The sequence below is a fragment of the Ammospiza nelsoni genome, chromosome 2 (genome assembly GCF_027579445.1).
Source record: "Ammospiza nelsoni isolate bAmmNel1 chromosome 2, bAmmNel1.pri, whole genome shotgun sequence".
NCBI classification, from domain to species: Eukaryota; Metazoa; Chordata; class Aves; order Passeriformes; family Passerellidae; genus Ammospiza; species Ammospiza nelsoni.
Genome location: NC_080634.1, coordinates 53,079,726 through 53,103,767, shown reverse-complemented (window position 1 = coordinate 53,103,767; position 24,042 = coordinate 53,079,726). Strand labels below are relative to the sequence as shown.

General features: G+C 36.1%; 1 protein-coding gene across 5 annotated transcripts in view; it reads right to left on the bottom strand.

Moving 5' to 3' along the window:
- The window catches only part of NBEA (neurobeachin), a 454,173-nt gene that overhangs the window by 59,009 nt on the left and 371,122 nt on the right, over positions 1-24,042 (bottom strand). For all 5 annotated transcript variants that reach the window (XM_059493594.1, XM_059493591.1, XM_059493592.1 and 2 more), the window contains 2 exons: positions 15,229-15,369; positions 7,216-7,335 (listed from right to left, as the gene is read on the bottom strand). In XM_059493594.1, coding sequence (XP_059349577.1) covers positions 7,216-7,335; positions 15,229-15,369 — 261 coding nt within the window. The remainder of the gene's footprint in view (positions 1-7,215; positions 7,336-15,228; positions 15,370-24,042) is intronic.

Sequence of the window (24,042 nt, the reverse complement as noted above, 5' to 3'; positions counted from 1 at the left end):
AATTTGAGTGAGAGCAATTCCACAATTCTTCCATCAACTGGTCTCAGTGTTTTTCATCTGGGGAGTTTTACCTAATAACTGCCCTGAATCCTTCATTATGCAATCTAAGTAAATTTTCCCTCATCCTAGCTATCATCCATCCCAGATACTGAGAATAAATTACTGTTTTCTCTTTGCATTGTTTATTGCATGTTTGAAAAGCATTATTTACCAGATTTACAGCCTTCAAGCTCCTAAAAGTCTAAGTTAAGGATAATGATGTATTGCTCCATTGTTTTTGTTACAGAAATGCAAAATATTCCTCTAACTTTCCTAAATCAGCTAGCAGATTTATTGCTAAACAGTCCATAACTTAATTTACTTCTTTATATACTTTGGACATATCATATTTTGTCACATGTTCATCACACAGAAGCCAAAATAAATGTTTTTGTCAACCTTTGTAGGCTTTACATTGGGGATGGAGATCGCATACTCTTCTGACAGCATCTGCTATTTTTCATTCACTTCAGAGCAGAGTGTAATTTGTCATACAACACAGCTTTTTACAAATCACCAGTTTCATACTTCAGAAGTGTCATTGTTAAATTCACCCTGAAGATAGGGACAAGGAGACTTAAAAATTAGCAGGGGAAAAATGTAACTCAGAGATAGTATTTATGTCAAAGGATAGGACACAGAGGACCTTCTGTCTCCAAATCTGCTTTCTGCTTGACAGACAAAATAGTTGATCAGAGGTTTCTCAAAAATCCTATTGCACCTTCAGTGGCACTAGTGGTAAAAGGTAAATGTAAAGCCAGATCTGTGCAAAGAAATGCTAGTTTGAAGCTACCGTGACTTTGAGAAATTTAGGTCTTAAGCTACAAATGTTCATGAAAGATAAATCTCAAAATATTTTTTCCTACAATACATACATTGTGTCAGCCAGTGCAAATCAGACCATGAAGGAAAATATCAAAACAAACAAACCCATAAAACAGCTTCCCTACAAGTTACATCATTTAGCAGGCATAAAAAGAGGGAATGCAAAGAAAAAACACACAGAAAACCAAACTTTTAAAAGTCTGGAATTTTTAAAATATTCACAGACCAATTAAGCATTTTAAATGCATATGTTATTGCATGCAACTCAGCTGACCTATAATTTTGCATTAACTGAAACTAATCACTAAATGTTATTGGCTTCATTGCTCTTGCCAAAAGACATTGAAGGTTCTAAAATCTTTCTGAATACGTTACCTGTCACGGGTAATTTCTTACCACAAGAAATATCTAGAGTTCAAAGAGTTAATAAAAATAGGGATTTTGTGATCTAAATCTATTTGCAGTAATTTCTGTCTAGTTGTCCTTGACATTTCATCAGCTGGTAACCTCCTCTGCTCCCCTTTCATTCACACTTCTAATAAGACAGGTTAGCTTTCCATCATTTAATAGTCAGCTGCCTCTCAAGCTTGGCTCTTCTCACATGAAGAATGATGCAGTAAAGCTATTGAAGGGTGTATAAAAAAAAAGGAAAATGAATATTATAACAGACATTTCTTGTCTGTTAATGTGATCTCTTGTTTATTTTAATAGCTATACTAAAACCCCAAGGTATAGTTAACAGTATTATATGCCTTGTGTCTTCATATAAGAAAACATCCCCCAAATGCATTTTCTAATTTACAAGCCTGTGACAAATCCAAACTGCTGAGAAATTAAACTTTAAAAATATGTCTTCAGGTGATAGAGGACTGCTATTAACACTATTATAATTGTACACCACTTGCATCAAATCTGACATTTCTGTTTAATAGGTTTTGCTAAGGGTATGCCATTTATGGCCTCCCAATGAAATCAAATTCAACCCAGACGTTTTCACTTTTCTAGTATAATTCACTTCAAGGTTTAAAGCTTCCATTTCTTTTTCTTTCTTTCTTTTCCTCCCAAAAGGTTGATCCCCTGGCATCCATTAATTCCACAAGAGTCTAGTACTGGGTCAATGAGTCAATCATGAGTTCCTCCATTTCACACTAAGGCACTTTACTGACATTTTGTCAGAGCTACCTTTCTAACTTCTAAACGCTATTCAAAAAACAATATAACAAGTTTGAGAGGTATTAGGAAAGATTAGCGTCTGAACAGGAGGATCTGGGGAAGTCAATGTTACCAAAAACTGGAGGGGGGAGGGGGAGGGGGGGTTAGAAAGGAAAAAATGTGCAAGCTGACTGGCCAAGTTATGGTCATTTCCGGGTGACTTGCTTCCTCAAAGGTCACCCCGTGAACGCTCATTCTTCCTCCAGCTTGTACTGATTATCTCGAGAGAAGGTCGATGTTGATAAAGGGAGACACAATAAAATAAACTGTGTTATCCAGGCTCTCCCTTGTGTGTTACCGCTCTAACACAGCACATACTGTATTAATTCTGTTTCATCCACTGTAGGTGAATGAGTTTCATGAAAATGAACCAAAACAACCTGAGAGTAAGGAACAGCATGGTCTAAGTAAATCTTTAATCCTTTATTGAGCAATTATCTATCACACACTTCATTTTTCAAAGGTGGTCTACTTTTTGCCACAATTCAAGATGCCAGAATTACAGCTTGTTTTCAGGCTGATTAAGCTACTGCCACAGCCCTATTTTCATTAGCTCAGTGTGAAATAATTCAGTCCCAGAAGAGATTACACATATTTAAAGGGGAAAGGGAAGGAGGGAAAAGAAAGGGAGAAACAGAGAGAGAATGCCAGGGAGGAAACGAGCATGGGAGAAAAGGAGCTGGACAGACAGAAATGTAGCTTCCTAAAGAGAGACAAATTCTTTTGCAAATTTCAGGTACTTGGTTTTTAAATTTTAATGCTGAATTCTGTGAAAGTGGTTTGGATGTATTTTTTGAGACAACACTGAGGCTGTAAAAGAACAGTTGTGGAAAGTATCTGCAGTACTTAAAAATCTCAGTTCATTAGTTAAAATTGACCTACTTCAGCACTTACTGAAGCACTTGAAAATAATGTACCTTATAGTCCTCTTTCTTAAACGGTAACTGATGTAAAAACCCTCCAGATTTTGCTTTCCAAAAAAACCCTTTTTTATTTTTAATTAGACCTTGTTAGTAAAAAATGAAGATACTTCCTATAATTATTTAATACGGTACTTGAGAGCAAAAATTGTGGCCATCTTACAACACACAGCAATGAAGAATTTCAGATTAATTCATTTCACATGCTGTTTTAAAATTATTTCATAACCTGTGCCACAATAATTAATGAGATTAGTAAGATCAGAGATAAATGCACTTAAAGCAGCTCAGATGAATTTCAAATGTATGATAAGGAATACATGAATAATGAACACTTGCTAGTCTTAGCAGTTTTCAGAGTTTGCTACTTTGATTGATAACTTCTATTCCATGCACTAAATATTTACTGTAAAGACTTAAAAATTCTTTAGGATAGTGAAAGAATTTACAGCATGTATATCACAAGGAAATCCACACTGCCAAGCCTTTCCCCCTGTGTATAGCTAGATGTGGAGCCAGAAGAAGCTACACAAGTATAGAGAACACTAACAGAGAGCATGCCTCCAGGTTCTGTATACTCAGACACAACCTGTACACATCTTCTCGTTTGCACACTCTCTCCTTTCTAACAGGACTGCTGCATAAATACTAGAAGTTGCTAGACAGCTGACCACTAGTTTTTGAATGATACTCACTCTCAGAGCTGAAGCTTTTCAGTTGTGCAAGACAGTGGATGCTGCTCTTAGGAGAGTGACATAAATGGCCAGAAATTTTGAGGGGGTTCCTTAGTAGCTCCCCAAACCTCACTGCTTTTCAAGTCCCTGAAAACTTGATTCAAGTGTTTGAAAAGCCTGCAAGGCATTCTAAGCAGCAGTACAACTAATCTGAAAAAAATTAGGTATTTGTAGTATTAATAATCATCCATTTCCCTATCATTTTGCAGAATGAACTTCAAAGCCTTAGGGAAAAGTTGGCCCTGATGCAATGGCATTGAGAAATGAAGTTCATTAAGATCTTAAGGAACAAACAACAGCAACAATTAGCTGCTATACTCATTCTTGATTGATTGCTAAGAAACACAGACTCTGCAAATCAAAGGGCCTTGCCAGGACTTTGCCAGTCTACTTTGAAAAAAAAAAAGGTTTATAAATAAGGAGTTTGCTACTTCCCTTTGTGGGGATATTCAAACTCAGAGAATACTCAACTTCACCCTAACTTTTCATACTCTCTTGCTTAAATAAGCATTTTTGCACTCTGATTCCTTTCCTCTGACGTTCCTTCCCTCTTTGTTCCTTGAGAAATAATTCTTCTCCGTTTCATATGTTTGCATATTTCATAGCATTTATGTGTCTCCACTTTAGACATTAATTACCCCACACATACACACATTTTTCTACCTGTATCCACTTCCTAAAACACATTTTTTGTTCTAATGGCTAACTCCAGTTTCGGTGTATTTTACACTTGATGGTTTCCAACAAAGAAAGCACTAAGCATTTGCTTTATCCAACAAGAATTCATACTAAAAACTAGACAAGAAAAAAGAGAAAAACAATAACATATGCTCTCTGAGAACATAATGGCTCTGAATGAATGACAAATCAGACTGTTTCAGGTGAAAATTATATTTCATGAGATATTCCAGTTGTTGTACCCTAAGGATAAACCTTTGGTATCATGATAAACTTTGTGCCATCCTGTTGATCTTAGTTTCCTTCTTAAACTGAAGACAAAAAAGGAATGCATTAACATAATTTCATTAGCTATTGAAGTGCATCTCAGTAGATTTATTCCAGTAGTGGCTTTGTATTACTATACAATAAATTATTTTGGTAGTACAATAAATCGAATGCTGGTATTAAATCTCCCCTAATTTCTACAGATTTTTTTTTGTTAGATAATTTATGAATGTTTTCTATTTGTTTTAGCATTTCTTAAGATTCAGCTCATTTTTGAACATCCTTTTATTCATCTATTTTCATCTTGAACTGAATCAATTCAAAATAAATCAATTCAATGTTATTTTCTAAACCCACCTTTCCTTCATCTTCATTAATTAACAGGCCCCTATTTTAAACAGCAGCTTTAATCCCTAATGTATCCCTGAATGGACAGGTCAGGGATTATCTGGAGAAAACATTTATTGACTAACATACCTCATCTGTTACTACCATATTAGATTTTCTGTAATGACTTAGCTCCAAGTAGTATTTCTCTTTCTAATGGCATAACAGAATTGTGTATATATGTATTAATCTGATTTGGGGGCTCTATAGTAGACTGCCAAATATATTCTGGAACACCTTGTTTTACAGGCTTTCCCCTAGGGCAATTCTGACCCTTAATTTTTACTATTTTACCTGCTATCCCCAATTCCCTTTCTGCAATTCAGTGGCATTAAAGACCATAGCTACTTCATTTCTTCACCTTTGCCTTCCTTTTCTGAAGGTATCTGGTTCTGAGCATCTTTTTAATATTTGTTTTATTTTGATAAGTTGGAGTTTTTTAATACAAATACATTTTGCAATACAGCTGTTATACATCCTTAATTCCTTCATCCTTGCAATGGCTGGCAACAGCAGTTTAATTTATCCCACTTGGTTCACAAGACTCCTAGTATTCTCAGACAAACATTTCAGTTAATTGTTTTACTGGTAACTCATTTGGTTGCTAGTTTAAGAACAATCCTTTCACTAATTATATACCCCACTTGAATGCCATCTCTCCGTCTGTCCACAGATATTCCTTTATCTTTTGCAATGCCTTGATGTATTTAACTGCCCTCCTCCTGTGTACTAAAGCCAGACAAGAAGATTACAGTCACTTCCAACTGTCTTCCCTTGTTCCTCAGTTTAAGGCTCTTATCCTTTGTTTGAGCCCCACTCCTAGGAAGTCACTCTCCCAAATACTCTAGCGGAATTACAGGAAAAACAGATTTCATTGAAAAGTAAAAATCAAAATGTCAGCACTTTGAAGATATATCAGATATAGTACATATTACCTCAAATTGCTTCCAAATTTGGAAATCTCCTGTTTTTCTTACAAGGGCAAGAGTGATGGTAATTAAAAAACTATTGAGCTCCCGACAAGCATGAATCAACATAAAATGGTTTGTAGGAGATTCAGGTTGATTTCTTTAAAAAGCATTTTCTCCCATATGTTATAATGACCATACAATTTACAATTAGTTATTCTAACTAGTAACTGAATGACAACAACATGATTTGTCCCTTCTGAGACTGTTGGAATACTTATGCAAAAAAGAGCTCTGCAATAAAAATAAATCAACAAATATACATATTTTAATTTTTTTTTTTCTTTGCCAAGACAAATAAATAAAAAAACCTAAAAATATAAATAAAAATATAATGGCAACATAATTCCTAGTATGAGTGGTAGTATATAAATTGAAGAGAAATATATTCACGGTAAAAATGTGTTGGTTTTTTTTTTAAGAGCAATTTTTATACTGAAGCCTTTACCTACTTTATTACTAGAAAATGAGAATCAAGAAGGGACCATATTATTCAAAATATTTCTAGATTTTTGTTTCCTTTTGATAAGGTCCCATGTCTATGAACAATAACCCTTTGTATTCAACAAGGTAAATACAAAGGTAAGGAATAACAGCAGTAAAATCACCCTGCTCTCTGGCTGTTTCTGTATATAGTGTAGAAGTTGTTTTAATCTAATGTGTATTGTTGCATAATATCCCCAGGCACATTCAAGTAAAAGCTAAAGCTATACAGAAAAGCCAACATTTTAAATGGGTCTTGTCATTAATGCTTTATTAATTGCCTCAGGCAATGCAAACCCAGAGCTAGGCAAGCTATAACAATATGACACTTTAAGGTCAAATCCAATTCCTGCTGTGTTTTATGGAGTGGGCCAAATATTGAGTTAACAGCAGGAAAGAACAATTTATTGAGCTTTTCTCCATCTCCTGATTATCTGATCTAAATTAGATCAGTTAGGTTGTTTTTTTCTTTGAAAAATCCCATCTTTTGTCCACTCAACTTCAAAGAATCTTTGATTGTTTGTGTTAGAACAATAAACTTTATCGACATCTATTTATTGATGCTATACCTAGTGTGCTGAATATAAAGAAATGAGATATATAAAAATATAAAATATAACACAACACCTTCTTTATGTTTACATAAACAAAAATGCCATAATGAAATTGCATATTTATCCATTTATTTAACATGTATCTTACCTTCACATCTGAGGTATCTCTTTGGCTGTTCCTCCAGGACCTGGCCACTGAAGAGAAGGTTCGATCTGGGTGGTCAAACTTGCCATCATTTGCATTTAGAAAGAATGTTGTAAAGGGCTCCTGTAGTTAATGAAATTATGACAGATTAAGAAAACAGTACAAGGACTCATGAAGCAGGTTTCTGTCAAAATCCAAAACCCCATTGCAGATCAAAATACTTCATAAATGCAGAATTAAGGAAAAACATGGCACCTCATAGTTATATGCACGCATGGGTTTTCTGCACTAAACATCTGAGTATATTTCTTGGCTGTAACACAATTTGCACAAACAAATCCTGAGTTCTATACCATAAGACTAATTACCCATCAGACATATGTAGCCTAGTTCCAGTTCACAATGACTGCCTCCTTTACTGCAACCACCACAAACACATTCTGTGTTATTTATATAACTGGGATTTGTATACTCCTTGCATGTTGGTATGTCAAAATCTTTAAAAAATCCTATCTCTAAATATTTCTTGTGTTTTCATTTAATTGAAAAGAGCTCAGTATGTTCCACTCTGCCTCAAGGTGAGACGAATGGCTCTAAGGTTGTTATGAGGCAGACTGTGGTCCCAGAATATGCAGCTTTACCATTATTTTGGGGCAGAGATTAGAGTCTTTACTTTCACTAGTTCTATCTGAAACCTTATCCCATTTTATACTAAATGGAAACCAGCTTTTGGGGAAGAAGAGCTCAGGTATTAGACAGTCTGGATGACCCATTTTTATGTCACTACATTCCTCTGCAGGGAAGAGGTTAACAGTGGACCAAATCCTTAATTTGATGGTAGAACCTGAATACAGAGATCATTGGCAGAAACCTGGATTTTCACCACTACTCCATTAGCCCTCTTATTTAACCAATAGTTGGCAGTGTGCCTACAGGGATGGATGTTCATTCCTTCTTTTTGCCAAGTCTCACGGGGAATGTTTTTAAGTCCTTCTGATTAATTCATACTCAAACTTATTTCATTGCATATCCTGATCATCTGGAATTTTGGTAATCAAGGCAGCTCATAATCACCAGATCACAATTTTTATTACAGTATTACTCATCTATTATTTGAATTTTATTCTAAACGTTCTCTGTTTCCTTCTACAAAATTTTTGAACAAGTCAGGGAACTCCTCCATTAATAAAGAATATTTGAAGGAATTATGCAACATTATACACATTGTGTGACAATTACCTCAGATGAAAAACATATGAATAAATGTATGTTTACATGGTCCTTAAGAGAAATTAAAATAAGGAAAACACAGATGCAAAAATGGTGAAAATATCAAAAAAAAAGGAAAATAAAAGATGGAATTCTGACTCCCAAAGACCGTTGTTTCTCCACCCTTATTCCACATATTTTCCCAGTTAATTTTTTCTATCATGCACAGAAGTCAACACAGGCTACTTTTGTACAAAGAAGAAAAAAGTCTAATAATTTTTTTTCCTCTTAAAACATGGGAAATTAGTTTTTAATAGACACATTCAAAAGAATAATGTCTCTTAAATTTTTTCTGAGGATTTATTCTAATCAGAGAATACTAATCTGTGTTAAATAATTATTTAAAATAATATAATTAAATACAAAATCATCACAGTACAATTTCTTGTTAGAGGACCCTAAATCTCATTGCACAATGGCTTTATTTGCACTTGTGAATATTGAAAAACTGTGTAGTATGGAAGAGTTTCATAATTTAAATAGAATATCAAAATTTAACAGTGGCTCAACTTGGTGAGTAGTATAAACTACCACAATGAACTGAAATATTGACAGAAAACAAGTCTTCATCTATCCGGATTTTTCAGTGCTCCTTATAGTGAATTCAATGTAAAATATAAATGAAAATGTGTAAGATTCAGACCCAGAAGTACAAAAAGGAAAACAATATATACAGAAATTGGATTATATTAATTTATTATTTAAAATTATGTTCATATTTTAATTTTATTAAATTTACATTTTCAATATTAGAATTATTTTGCTTTTAAATTAATTCCTTCTCCCAATTATCTGTATATATTTGCAACAGGAATTATGCTATTTTCTAGCTTGCACTGACTGAAAAATGTCATATGTTCTTGATCTAAGCACAAATAATTCTGTCTTCTAACAGCTCCTACCCATGACTCTTTTCTTTATAAGATATATGTGATTTTTGTGAATATTATTGTGGAGCAGACTGTGGATCATTGCAGAGGTTCTGAAATCAGAAGCAGTTGATGGATTTAAAAGAAGCAGAAACCAGAAAAATGATGTAATTAAAATAAATTATGTAAAAATATTAATCCAAACTTGCATGACAACATTATTTTAAGCATCTGAGACAAATACACAAAAGCAATAAAATTCATAATCAAGGATTAAACTTTTAGTAGCTGAGCACTACAGGGTGCCCTATTATGCTATCCTGCCATGGCCTGTTGTGCCTATCTTTTTGGATTTTTAATCCTTAGCAGAAATTCAGAGCTTTCAGTTCCTTTATCTCAGACCTCTAACATATTTAAAGGTAATTTTTATTCTCTGGGAAGTCAAGTGCTTATACAAATATAATTCATATCTGTATTCTATATACTAATTTAAATACTGTTATGATACCGATTACTGTCATTTCATGTAAAGGTTTTGTTGCTGTGAAAGCTATAAAGCAGCACAATGTTTTCATTAATACTCCATCTCACTCATTCTTAATATTCTGAATAAAATTCATGCCTTGTTCACTGCCAACAAGGAGAGAAATTCGTGGCAGACTTGATTCCATCGAACACAAGCTTGAGCTGTGAGAACAACAAATTTTTCCATTCAATAGCACTTCTCTCCCACCCTTCCCTTTTAGCAGTACCCAGACTCATGTGAATAATTCATGGTGGAAGTAGAGGAGGGAGGAGGAAGGGATGTGGTCATTCTAAGACATCCTATGTCACACAGAAATGTCCATACAGCCATTTGTAAGAGGAGAGAGAGAGAGTATGTAATGGTTTGTCACAGTGACACATACCTTTTGCCAGATATATCTGTGATTGTCCTGCTAAAATCTGACAAAAAGAAGAGCCAAATTCACTTCTGTGTACCATATGACATCAAGTCCTCCTCATCTTTGAATCTCACTAAAAACTGGTTTTAACTTAATCCAATCTAACTCATAATAAATCCAGAATTTCTTCTGCCTTGTACAAATATGCACTCATTGCAACAGCAACTGGAATACAATTATTCCCTACAAACATCTTGACTACCACTTTAGAGAATCATGCTTTCAAACACTGGCCACTGTTTCCATGAAAATGCAACTGATTTGCACAAATATAACTTCTTCAGTAGCAATTATTGAGAACATCCAATTGTACCATAACTCTATCCTATTTCTACTAAAAATCTCAAGCCAATGCTGATATTCACATTCTACATGATTCAAGCCAGAATTCATTCTTCTATTTTACTTTTTCATTCTGTCTATGTTTCAGGTCAAGTCACTGGAATATATGGCATTGTGAAGTGGCATTCTTGGTTTAAACTACTCCATCTTCTGCAACTTAAATATTCACTGTTCCAGATGAAATGCACATGGAAGAAAATGAGTCTTCAGGTGGTAAGGTCACCTACTATGAATATTCAATTTCATTTCCACATACAACAGAATATGTATTAATGGTGAAACAAAGGCAGAGATATAAAAATTAACTACACAGGACAGAACCCAGGCTAAGACATACAACATCTTTTAAAAAACTAGCCTGAAACATGTATTGTGTTTGTGTGGCAAAGTTTTGGTTGTGGGGGAGACTACAGGGGTGCCTTCTGCGAGAAGCATTTGCCATATCCAGTAGTGCCAATGCCAGCTGGCTCCAAGGTGGATCTGCAGCTGACCAAGGCTAAGCCTGTGAGTTATAGCAAGGTGCCTTTATGATAAAAGACTTAAGAAGGCCCGGGGAAAAAATGCACAAGAACACTAGAGAGAGCAATGGGAACATGTGAGAGGAACAGCCCTGCAGACAGCAAAGTCAGTGCAGGAGGAAGGCCAGGAGATGCTCTGGCTCCAGAGCAGAGATTCCCTCCAGCCCATGGTGAGGCAGCCCATGATTCCCTGGACCATGGAGGTCCAGAGGGGAGTACAGCTCTTCCTGCAGCCCCTGGAGGAATCCATGCCACAGTAGGGGGCTGCCTGAGGAAGGTCACGAGCCCCTGGAAGCCTGTGCTGGAGTAGGCTCCTGGCAGGGCCCAATATGCTTCCATGGAGAGTGGAGCCCATGTGGGAGCAGGTTTGTTGGCAGGACTTGTAAGCCCATGGAGCACCCACTGTTGCATATTGCAGTGTGATGTAATAGCTTGTCTCGGTTATCTAGGTTCTTTCCCCAGGTGTGCCAATAACCTCTCCCTTCCCCTCCCTTGTCCCCTGCTGAGTGCTGTTCCTCAATCTTGGCATTCCAGAAAGGGCCTGGTGTGATTGGTGAAGTTCAAAAGATGCCTCTCAGCCCTGGGGACATTGGGCCATCCAGGTGCCATTTGTCCCCTGTGACTTGCCCCCCCTTACCTTGTTGGTGGGATCCCTACCCCTTCCCTCCCCCTGTCCCCGGGGTTAAAAGACACGGCAACCACGCGGTTCTGGGCTCTGTTGGAGCTGTTGCTGCATTCAGAGGCCTGTGGGCCTGGAATAAAGCTCTGGATTGAAACTCTCCATCAGAACCAACTCCTTTCCTCCACCTCGCCTTGAGGCCTCTCTGCCAGAGGTAAACCTGAGCTTCTGCTTGCGTGGACCTGTCCCAAGCACCAGCTGCAGCATCCAGCCAGCCAAAGGGGTCTCTGAGGTGGAACCACCACAGCTGCCGCCCTTGGTCAAGCAGGAAGGGCCAGACGAGCCCAGGCACGTTCCATCCGGCAATACTGGGATTTAATTCCAATAGTTGCAGTCTGTTCCTGAGGAACTGCACCCTGTGGGAGGGACCCACGCTGGAGCAGCTAAAGAAGAGTTGCAGCCTGTGGGAAGGACCCACTTTAGAGAAGTTCATGAAGGACTGTCTCACATGGGAGGGACCCCACGTTGGAGCAGGGGAAGAGTGTGGAATCTTCTGAGGAGATAGGAGTGGCAGAGACAAGTGTGATGAGCTGAGCACAGCCCCCATTCCCATTACCCTGTGTCAGTGGGGAGACGAGAAAGAGAATGTAGGAGTTAAGTCTCAGAGAAGGGAGGGGTTGGGAGGAAGGTGGTTTAAAGATTTGACTTTATTTTATCATTATCCTACTCTCATTTGATTGGTAATAATTCAAATTGATTTCCCAAGCTGAATCTGTTTTGCCCATGATGGTAACTGGCAAGGGATCTCTCCCAGCCCTCATCTCAACCCATGAGTCTCTCCTTATTTTTTCTATCTCCTGTCCAGCTAAGGAGGGGAGTAGTAGAGCAGTTTTGGTGGGTGTACCTGACATCTAGGCAGAGCCAACCCACCACAATACATCAGATAAGGGAAAGCAACTGAGGGAAATATAAGGCAGTAGGGAACAGATTATCACAGAATTGACTCAAATATATGATATTAAAAGCAATGTTTTGAAGACAACTGACAGAAACCAGATTGCATCTGTCAAAGCAGAAAAGCAAGACTTAAAATAATTTTAAGGTTTTGTGGCAATTACACAATTCTCTCTCTGTATACATATATATACTTCAGAGTAGCTGAAACTTCCTTACCCACAGCAAATACTGCTTCCTACAACACTAAGGTCTAGGCAGGCAGTTTGTTCCCCTTGGATCCCCATTACTACATACTGTTTTGTTCTGCTTCATCTAAACTCTCATTTCCAATTTACTTCTTTTCATATCTTTTTCATTTGTTTCCTTGCTTTTTTCTTTTCCTTTTCCTCTTCTCTTCTTTGATTTATAGTCTTCTCCCATGGTTTTAGTTTGTACTCCCATCCTTCACTCTCAGTTTGTTGTCACTTTCTACCAAAAGCTCTACGGTAGCACATCTTTTCCCATCACTCTCCTCCAGTCTTTCAAAATACTGAAAGCATTTTTCTGTGTGAATCTCTGCATCTCTTAATGTCACCTTTCTCTGCATCTCTTAATGTCACTGGACTAGACTTTAATTTACCTTTTCTTACAGAGTCTTCTTCAAAGCTCTACCTCAAGAAATTCACGAGCAAGAAATACTACTTTAACTTGCAGAAATCTGACCTAGCCTTATCTATAAATTTCACTGGCACAATCTTCTCCCTTAGGATATTTCCTCCTTTATTTTGTAACAAAAATAACTCTCTGTAGATCACTATGACTTTGTAATCTTCATTGCCATAATCTTTTCCTCTATACACACTTATTTTCAAATACCTATTTAGGCTTTCCATTTGCTGCCTTATCTAGTCTTATCACATTATTATATTTTTTTCCTTTTCTGGATTTGTCTTCTTTTACTTCTGTTGTCTACTTCCATTACAGATTGCTTTTCTTTGCTGGTCAATCTTATTTAAATAATCTTTAAAATACCTGTGTTGGGATGTCCCTGTATTTAAGTTATCTGTGGTTTTCGCCTTTTCATTGGCAACCTCTTCTTTCGGTATTAGTGGTTTCCACTTCTGCGTTCTATCCTCACATATATTGTTTGCTCTAACAAATGTAATTTGTAAGTTCTATATTGCAAGGCCATCAAGACAAAGACTTTGTTCTCTTGCTCTTTAGGTGAGAACACAAAGAGAGCAAGAGCATCAACAGTATTACATCAAGGACAGTAGTAAAAATGACATTGAATTAACCTAATACAGGAAAAGAATACTCCTTGGTGTGTTGTACATTCAGCCTGTAACCAGAATTTCAGTGCTGAGAATTTGCTGACTAGCAAGAGGGGATCTTTTGCTGTACAGCAGCCAAAATTAATAGACAAACATCCAAATAAAACTACTGGTTTTAATCTACTTTAAGGCAACAAAGTGTACCATAAAATGTATTCAGTAGATGAATAATTTAGCAACATTTAAAAGGAATGCAGCGGTCACCCAACACAGGAGTGTAATCAACACTTAGTTTCCCATGGTTTAAGAAGTATATCCTGACTTCACGGACACGTGAATTCCCTTCTGAGCAGAAAAAAAATGAACATGTCTAAGGGAAGCTGAGATGAGTGAAAACTCGATTATCAAGCTTTGTGTGGCTCTGTTTTGCTTTGTTGTATGCAAAACATGCTTAGAATACACCTTACGCAACAGATTTTTATTGGCAGGGTGTACTTTAGCTTAAGTAATTACACAGTCACCTAATTTTTCATTAATTCAGGTTTCCCTGTGAAACCTTCAGTGTCACATCAACACTCTTTATTCTGTAAATAATTGTGATAACACATACACTGAATTCAGATTCATTCTATCTTTGAAGTTTGGTCCCCTTCCTTAGATCTGGTTTTGGTCATAGAGGCATGAAGTTTTCAGTACTGACATAACAGTTTGAAGTTAGAATCTAATTTCTACATTTCTGAAAACTGTAGAGATTTTCATTAATTTAGAAGCACAGTTCATTTGCATAAAATATTATTCAATGTTGCTTTAATATAAAATTGGTTATATAATTCACCTCTCAATGAGACAGTTTAATGTTCTTACAAAACGCATTTTTTAAAAATGTTGCATGGATCTGTCCCTAGCTGAAAATAATAAATGAATATGAGCAGTATCAGATTTCTGCCTTGAGATATTTTTTGGGAGTGGATTTCATTTTAGATGCATTTTTCTCATTGTATACATCCTAGTACCACCACAATTTTATGTTTAAATTCATTTTGGATTGTTTGGGTAGGAAGGAACCCCTGATCACTACAAATGAGTATATAAAGAATATCAGGAGAATTTCTGAGATTTTAAGGTAGGGAAGAACAATGAGATTTTAATAGAAAGGTGCTTTCATTAAAAAAAACAAAACAGTGGTGACAGAAGAGATGCTGCAAATAAAGATCTCCATGAAAGCCAGGATCCAGAAATACTTACAATACGAACAAGCCAAGCCAATGTAGAAGTAGATGTAGAGTAGTGGGTGTTATAATGATAAGGTGGAGTCTGATCATCTTCCCATGTCTCATACCGTTCTGCATAGAAGACAGCTCTCTTTGGGTTCAAAGCACCAATAGGCTGTAAAGTGATAAGAGGTCAAATATATTATCAGCTGTCTGATTGGCATAAGTTAATTCTGCATTAAGATTTACTGCACAGGAGACCCTGCAAGCAACACATTCCATGCTGTAGTAACCCCTGAGATTGCTATAAGCTTAGAATTTATTTTCAAAGGCTTTCTGTACTAAAATTCTTATGAGTTTCCTTATTTTAACTGACAAATATAAGTGATCCACATCTGCAAACTTTCAAGACCTTCTTGAAGCATAAGTTGTTTCCCAATTAGTTCAGTAACATTCTTCTGGAAATAGACTTCTAAAACTGCATTTAAAATGCATTGAGGCCAAACTAATATTTCTGTTGCTGTCATTCACCATAATCACACAGCTAATGAAAACTGACTTTTGCTCGCACAGGATACTTTGTAATGCGCGGTTCATGATGAAAAGATTTCACGCGGAACTGCTGATGGTGTCTGGTGATCCTAAGCAGAAATACTTAAAAACCGTGCATAGTCCTCAGGACTGGGTGTACTTTCTGACTGAACAAAGCCACGTTTTACTGAACAAAGCAAACAAGCTTTGTACTTGAAAACAATAGAATGTGGAAATTATTCACAAATTCAAAGTCCATTCTAAGTGAATTTAAAGGACAATCTATACAAATTAGGTGAAAAACAAAAAAGATGTAAGGCAGTAGTAGGAACTATTGGTTTTGATGTGGCTACTTGAGGAATACAAGCTTTTTATGATTTTTCAACCCACTTTATCTCAGAAACTTTTGCAAAAAGTATTTGTTACTGTATGACGCAAAAGTTACTTGAATAAAGAAAATATGGGTTTTAGCTTTTACAGTAAAATTAAACAAACACTGAGTTTAATACTTAGAGGAGAGCACATCTCCACACCAAATAATTGCTTAAACTTATTGTAGTTTGAAATTATTACTTGATTTGCATTAATCAAAGTTTAATTAGAATTGATATTATTAAGGCTATTAAAAAAAAATATATATAGGCAAGGGGTTTGACCAAATGCTAACAGTATTTTCACATTTTATTGCACTGCACAATTTTTCTACTGAATTAAAACCCAAAGTAATTTGGAAAGGAAATATCAGTACAAGGTCAAATCTCTATGTTTCACTACACTAGATATGTAACTAAAAAAAATTTAAGCTGCAAGTATTTTATTCTTTCAGCACTGCTATTTTTTTGAAATGGCTGCTTATAAGGCTGACATAGAACATGATATTTTCTGATTTTAGAGCTTGTTTTGAAATAGCAGTCTTTGGTGAACCTTTACATTTTAAAACATTATGATTTCAGTATTTTTCACATTAAGCACTCTGGATGCTTAATACTTTGCTGTGTCATGGAGATGTTTATAGTTTTCTCATATGTGTAAAATGATTGAGTAATCCCAAAGGATTGGTGTTATCTGGTGCAGACTGCACTGAAAGACCTCACAAAACATTCTTGAAAGAGAAGTATGAGCCATTCCCTAACACTTTCCAGGCTCATTTCTCAAATACTGGCAATTGCAAAAAATAAATATTTGCATTTTTGTTATACTTGGTTTTGTTAGATATCCTGCCAGTGTCAGGAAACACACTGGCAGTATTATAGCCTTTAAGTTATCATTACATAAAAATGGTTGTTCAACAGCTTCTTGAAAGAGACATTCCTTTCCCATTAGACTGACAAACTGTGCAGATATATGTGCACTTTGCTAAATTATACCAGGCTTTGGGTTGCTTTGGGGACTGGATGGAACCTGCTGACACCACCCTCATTAAGGTACTGTGCATCCACTTCTCTGGCAGAAAAAATTCCAGTCCCAACTGCACATTTCAAGAGCTAAAGCAGTAATTCACACTGTAGTCTGTTGAAATGAAATGTCCACCCCCTCTGAGAAGGGAACACAAAATAGCAGACAAATTGGTGAGATTGTATTTGGTAATGGAGAAACACCCTGAGAATATCTCTTCCCTCCACTACAAAGGTGCATCTTATCCTCTGCTGCAGTGAATTCTGAGGCTATGGAAGACAGAGACATCATCTGTCACCATATTATTGTACATATAGGTTTGAAGGCACAGTGGAGAATAAATATGATGATTAACACAAGATTGAAAGTATAGAAAACTCCTGGCCTTTCCAAACACAGTTGATGCTGATTAGAAGTCTTCCATCAAGTAAGTGATGTGTTTTCATTATTCACTGTAAATTGACTTAAGTAACAAGGCCTGTGAGGTATAACTGATGCTCAAAATAATTATGAGGTATTTTATTTTATAGCCTAGCAAAATTTTAATGGTGGTTTAATCAGTACCTTTAAATAATATTTTTAATATAATATTGTTGCATTTAATAAAAATGTTATTTCTCTCAACAATTTGATGATAAATTTTAAAGTCATAAAATACTAATGCAAACATATCATCATGTTTTCTAGGTTGTTCAATGAGAGGTGTTACTTCAATTTAAAAGATAAAAGGTAAAATGATGTAAGATCAGGCATTCCCATTTTCATATTAAAATGCCTGTACAAGTACCTAAAATAATCTAGCTTCAGAACATATATGATTAATTCCACTAAATGATAAACCTGAAAATCTGTATTCCGGATTACCATCATACAATATTCTTTTCAGGGTCATTACCTTTTTCCCCCCTTTCAATTGCTTTAGAAAAATCCCGAAATGCACAAAACATCATCTGAATAAAATGGAATCTTTAAGTGAAATACCAATGAGAGTAATTTCTGTTCTTGCATGACACTGCGATTTTCATGGGAAAATCTCTGGGAAGAATCATTTTTGGGGTCCTTTCCTGAGAGAGAGGAAGGGAGGGAGGGAGGGAGGGAGGGAGGGAGGGAGGGAGGGAGTAAGGAAGAGCTTGTCTCAGCTATTAAGTCTCACCTCAACTTCTCAGGACAGATCCTGGATTGGACGAACTAGTGATCTCTCTGACAGCCTGGGATTTGGAAGACATGGGTTAATTTCTGTCATTCCACAAGCCTTTATAGTGTCCATGAGGAGACTGCTTAGGTTTGTCTCTAGTTTGCAATAGGAAGGTGAGCTGGAAGTCCCTGAGCTGCTCTAGAGGGGGTAGGGTGCAAACCCAGCCCTGTTTATGCGGAGATGACAACTGGGATGCCAGAAGTGGCACAAGTGTCTCAATGCAGCACTGCCTGGGGTGGAGAGCTGGGAGCTGCCCTTGCTTACACAACTCTGCAGCTTCTACTTCAGCCTTACATAAGTTATCTCTGGCCTGTGGTGAAGAAATACAAGAAACACCTGATCTCCCTTCTCTGTGCAGTCGTGGAGACACTGATGTGAACCACCTCTCTGCACATTAATGTAAAGGACATCTCTCCAGATTCAGGAAACCATGCACATTGAAAATGCTAACGGAAAGTGCCCAAATCTCTCTTTCTTTCTTCTGTATACCAAAAGACCAGGCACTTTCTGAAAGCAAAAAAACCCTCCATAAATAAAATAGCGGGGAGTAAATTCTGCAAGGTCTGCCCCTGGCTTCTTTAGTGTTATTTTAACTTCCATGTGGGGAAATGCTGTTAACCAGGGTAATGGTATGAGTTCATCCCTCAGTAAAGACAAAGATTTTTCTGTAAACACCTTAAATCTCAGTTGTATAAACTAGCAGCTAACCCAATTTTACTCTGATGGAGCACAGGTCCTATTAGATAACAAGTCCTACAGTCATAGTAGTCTCTCATGTTTCTTGTGAAATGTGTAGGATATATGGAATTTTGGTCACTTTTCATAGCTTTACTATACCATTCACAGCTCAGAAAGTCAAATACTTCAGTTTTAATCTAATATCATGGCTATAAAATGCAGTCGAATTTTATTTATGGATCAATCCCTGTAACTTTACATAATGCAAGAAAATAATATTATTTCCATTTGACTGAGATTCTGTTGGTATGTGCATGGATTAAAATGACTTGCTCAAACAATACAAAGGCAAAGCTCAATCTATATACTCTCTCAGTCCATATCTTAACCATAACACAAAGACAGAAGTTGAATTTGAATAAAATAAATTGTTCTAAACAGGATTTTAAAAGTTCTTTTCATAATGTTTTATAAAATGCTTTTTCCAAACACATCATTGTCTTTTTATTGCAAAATTCTCCCTGTAAGGACACTTATTAAGTAGAATTAACTTCCCACATAATGATTTCATAAGATATTCTTTACTCCAAACAAACAGAACAGGTCACTCTATGACAATGCCTATTCAGCCACTTCACTGTTGATGTACTAAAACTTACTGCTTGTTTATTTTATGTTTCTTTCTTACATTTAAAAATAAGGCAAGTATCTACTGTAACATTAAAACACACAACTACATCTTTCTTTTTTTATCTGGCTAATCTCTTTAGATATCTGGCCTTTGAACAAGTCAATATATATTGTCAATACACCTTTTATCTAGTGTTTACATCCACTGGATGTGTTATGCTAGTTCATGTAATATCTATTTGTTTGCCAAATAGAACTAAATTCTCTCATGCAAGCAGAATGAATGTAGCATCCCATTTATCTAGCCACTGAAATATTCTGCTTAACTTGACTCTAATTTGTGCAGCAGCTACCTTATCTGTTGGGGTTTTTTGTTAGTTTTGGTTTGGGTTTTGGGGCTTTTTTGTTTTGTTTTGCTTTGTTTTTCCTTTTTTTTGTTAGTTTTTGGTGGTTTTTTTTTTTTTTTTTTTTTTTTTTTGGTGAGGTGCTGCACAAAATTGTAGCCTAGTATGAAGGTATATTGAACCTGGCTTTATTTGGCTCCAGCTGAAAACTGACTGAGTTTTTCCTGACTGCTTGCTGTTTATTAAAAAACACCCACTGAACAACAACCTATAAATAGGATGTCTTAGGATGATACTTTAAACTTAAAAATAAATTGCAATTCCATCCAAATTAGTAAACAGATTTTTCTTCAACATCCTAATATGAAAAGCAGATATCAACAATATCAAATATGAGCATTCACAGATTCAGAGTGCCAGAGTTTCACTCAGTAAATGAACTGTTTATTTAAGAAAAACACATGTTTAATTGTGTGGCTTTAATTGTGTGTAGTTTTTCTGTTGATGGAAGAGTCGCATATGATAAAGAGAGAAGTATAATTTTACAGAAAATTATTTCATTTTTCCAACTAAGAGATTTTAATAAGCCCATAAACTCCATTCCACAGCATATACATTTTTGGTACTATTAAGTGTGGTTGCCTTGAAATATTCACACTTGGATGTGTTCATTTACATTATTATATTTAGAAGCCTTGGGGCTTTATCACTTCCTTTTCTTGAAATGGCACAGTAATAAGGAAAAGTGGTTATGCTTATCACCACCCATCAGTCAAACACCTTCTATATTAACAAAACATAATTTTTTCCACTCAATGAATGGGTGTGTGATGTTTCATACACATGTCAATATTAGTATTACTTTGCCTGCTGAAGAAATCATTTTATTTAACAGGATGTATGACTAAAAGTAAATGAGGAGAAATTCCCGTTTACACTTTAATGAGCAGGGACAATGCAGCATGTTAAAACCATGCATTCACTATAATTTAGGAGTAAAAGTCATACAATTTTATACAAACAAACCATACCACATTTTAAGTGACTTGAATCTCACAAAAAATCACTTTATAGTAAGAGCTGTGTACATGTTTCCTGGACTAATGTTTAATATCCTAAGTATTCTTCTAAAGGAAATCTCAACAAAGAGGAAAATAAGCAGATCACCTGATGGTTTGATACAGAAAAGATTATGTATCTATGACAGCCTCTTTCATTAGCTTTTGATCCTGTCAAACAATAAATATAACCTTTAACCTTGCATATGTAATGAATAAAACTTGAACCTACACTGTCTAATCAAATGAGAGGTCCAATATATCCCACTGCTCTGGCACATTCCATGCCCATGAACACTGGTTTTAAATCTGTAACTGTATGTAAAAAGAAAAAAACCAAAAACCTTTTAGAACAGAATTTCCAAACACATAAAAGAAATAGGACAGAGGAATTTTCAGACTAATATTTAAACATAATTGTTCAGAGAGAACAAGTAACATCTGGATGTAAAAATATCACAATAAGGAGTGCCACATAAAACCAGAATGAAATGGAATGGAAGGAAAGGACAAGCTACACGTTCAAGATGGCTTTGCACAAATGTAAGTATTTAAGTTTGGACTAAATGCAAAAGCCCATGTTTTACTCCATTACTGACATCCTAAGCAAGACAAATACCCCTAATTTCATCTCCAAAAATCATATGAATTGCATTTGATATGTATGTTCACCTAGGAGTTGTGATATCACAAAGGTGGTGTATTATATTTTATACAGAAAGCCTGGAAGCCAAACATTAAAAATTGAAAAATTGCGTAGTTAATTATCTGAACTGACACTGGAGTGAACTTTGAGCAAGAATACACAAAATATTTTTTAAAAGCTAGATTTAGCACCTACATTTAATTACAGAAACTATTTTAAACCAAGAAAACAAAGAATAGTAGGTGACTTCTCTTTAAATGTCATTGCTTTAGTGGGCTTTTACCATATATGCAATATTGTTAAAATTCTAAATAATTGCAATAGATTTTTTGAGGACTATTAATTGCTAAATAGCAAGGACAGAGGCTTTATGAAACTAAGAAGGGCTAAATTTACAGGGAGACAGAAGGTTAGGAACTGACAAAGGAGATTTTATCTATCAACAGTTTAGCTGGAGGTTCTGATCTGCCATCAAATCTGCAGGGAAATGTCTCCCTTGCAGGGTAAAATCTGACAGAAGGGAGTTGCTCCTCAAGGAAAGGATACTGAGTGGACCTGCCCCAGAGGTCTGGCTGAGACTTGCTAGCACAATCACTTTCAATATTTACAATAAATTACTAACTCCTGCTTTTAAGCACCAGGCTACTCAGGATTCACCTCCAAGAGAAAAAAAAAAGGAGGGACTCACAGATACAGAACAATATCAAAAATTAAAACAGAATTGAGAAGGTAATACCTCAGAGACATTAGAAATTTTAAGATTTTTACAGATAACACAAAAATTGAAACAGGACGCAAGTAATGCTGAACAACTCAAATCAAGCATTCCGTACTAAAGGGCACTGCATTTTAGAATAAAACATTAACCTACTTTTCCCATGGTGAAATGAAATCTATCAGATATTTTCATAATGAACACTGCAAAAAATTGACAATTACAACCCTTTTATCCTCAAGTATTCCACAACACTTTACAGATTTCACATGTGTTTTCTCATACATCCATGGGATAAATGGGGCCCAGACATTGCCAGAAAGGAAAGGTCATTTTCATTGACTAGTTCCGTGTAGGCTTTTCAGTGGTCAAAACCTTAGCTGTTACAGAGGAAACCACTGATAGCTTTTGGTGAGTTTTCAAATTGGCAAGAAAATGTGCACATTGCATGGATTCTTGATGAAAAATAAATAGTCATGGAGTTGATTTTACATTTCTTTTGAGGAGAGTAGTAATAACAGCCATACATGCACTAATTCCATCATGAGTCTTTGTTAACTCATGAGGAAAACACATCTATTCAGCTATCACACTACTCCCTCTAGCAATTACATATTTTAGTAGATTACTATAAAAATTTGGATTGAACCAAACTAAATACCTAGAGGACTCATGAGGCACTGTCTAATCTTGTTGCACTTCACCACATCCAGCACTATTAATACATCCAGAAGGTGAGTTTGAGAGTTTTTGAAAAGTGTAAGCACCTTAATGAAAGGTTTATCTTTCTGAACAACTCTAAACCAGCACTACTTTTATACATGCTAGGGAACAAGCCAGTGTAAAATGATCACAGGTCTTTTTTTAAGTCATGTCTGTGGATCTTTTATTGTTCTTGGCACAGATTTCAATGGTGTTACAGAACTGAAAAACACATTTGTGAAACATACCTATAATACTGTGAAAGGTCAGAAGTTTTACATAGCCTAACGGAAGTATCAAGCAATTTATTTCCTTTTGAGGCATACTGTGAATGTACTGTAAATTCTGGGTTTATTTGCTTATTTATTTTTTTATTTGTCTAAGAAAATAAAAGGAGTGTAAGCTTAGGTGTCTCGATCCACTATTATGAATTCAAGTCCCACTCAAATTATTTTGGACGTCTTACAAAAGCAGGCTTCCAGGAATGGTTACAACACATCTGGAGGTACTGCAAGCATGCTCTTTCCAGCAGAGATGAAACTGTCAAATATCTAGGACAGGATGTCTCCATTGCTCCCCAGGATGTGTGCTTGCAGGGAGAGGAGGAAAGAAATCCAGACTTAAAGCATAAACCCCAGAAACACTCATGTCTGCCCAGCAGCAGAAGGGAATGCAGGGTCTGCAGCACAGGACTGCAGAACAGGCCTTGGGGGTCATTTTCTCCTCTCCAGCCTCACTCCTAAAGGCAATGAGTGACAGCTTCCTGTGGTCTTGAGCCTGACTCAATGTGTACAAGCAACTTCCCCTCTTGGTAAGGATGCAAGAAAGCTGACACACCAGACACCAGAAACCTCACACTGGGGATGCTGCAGGACTATGCACTATCTTGCCACCTTCACTGGCAAGAGAGTGCATACACTTTCTTAATTTATAGTAAACAGGAATGATACTTTC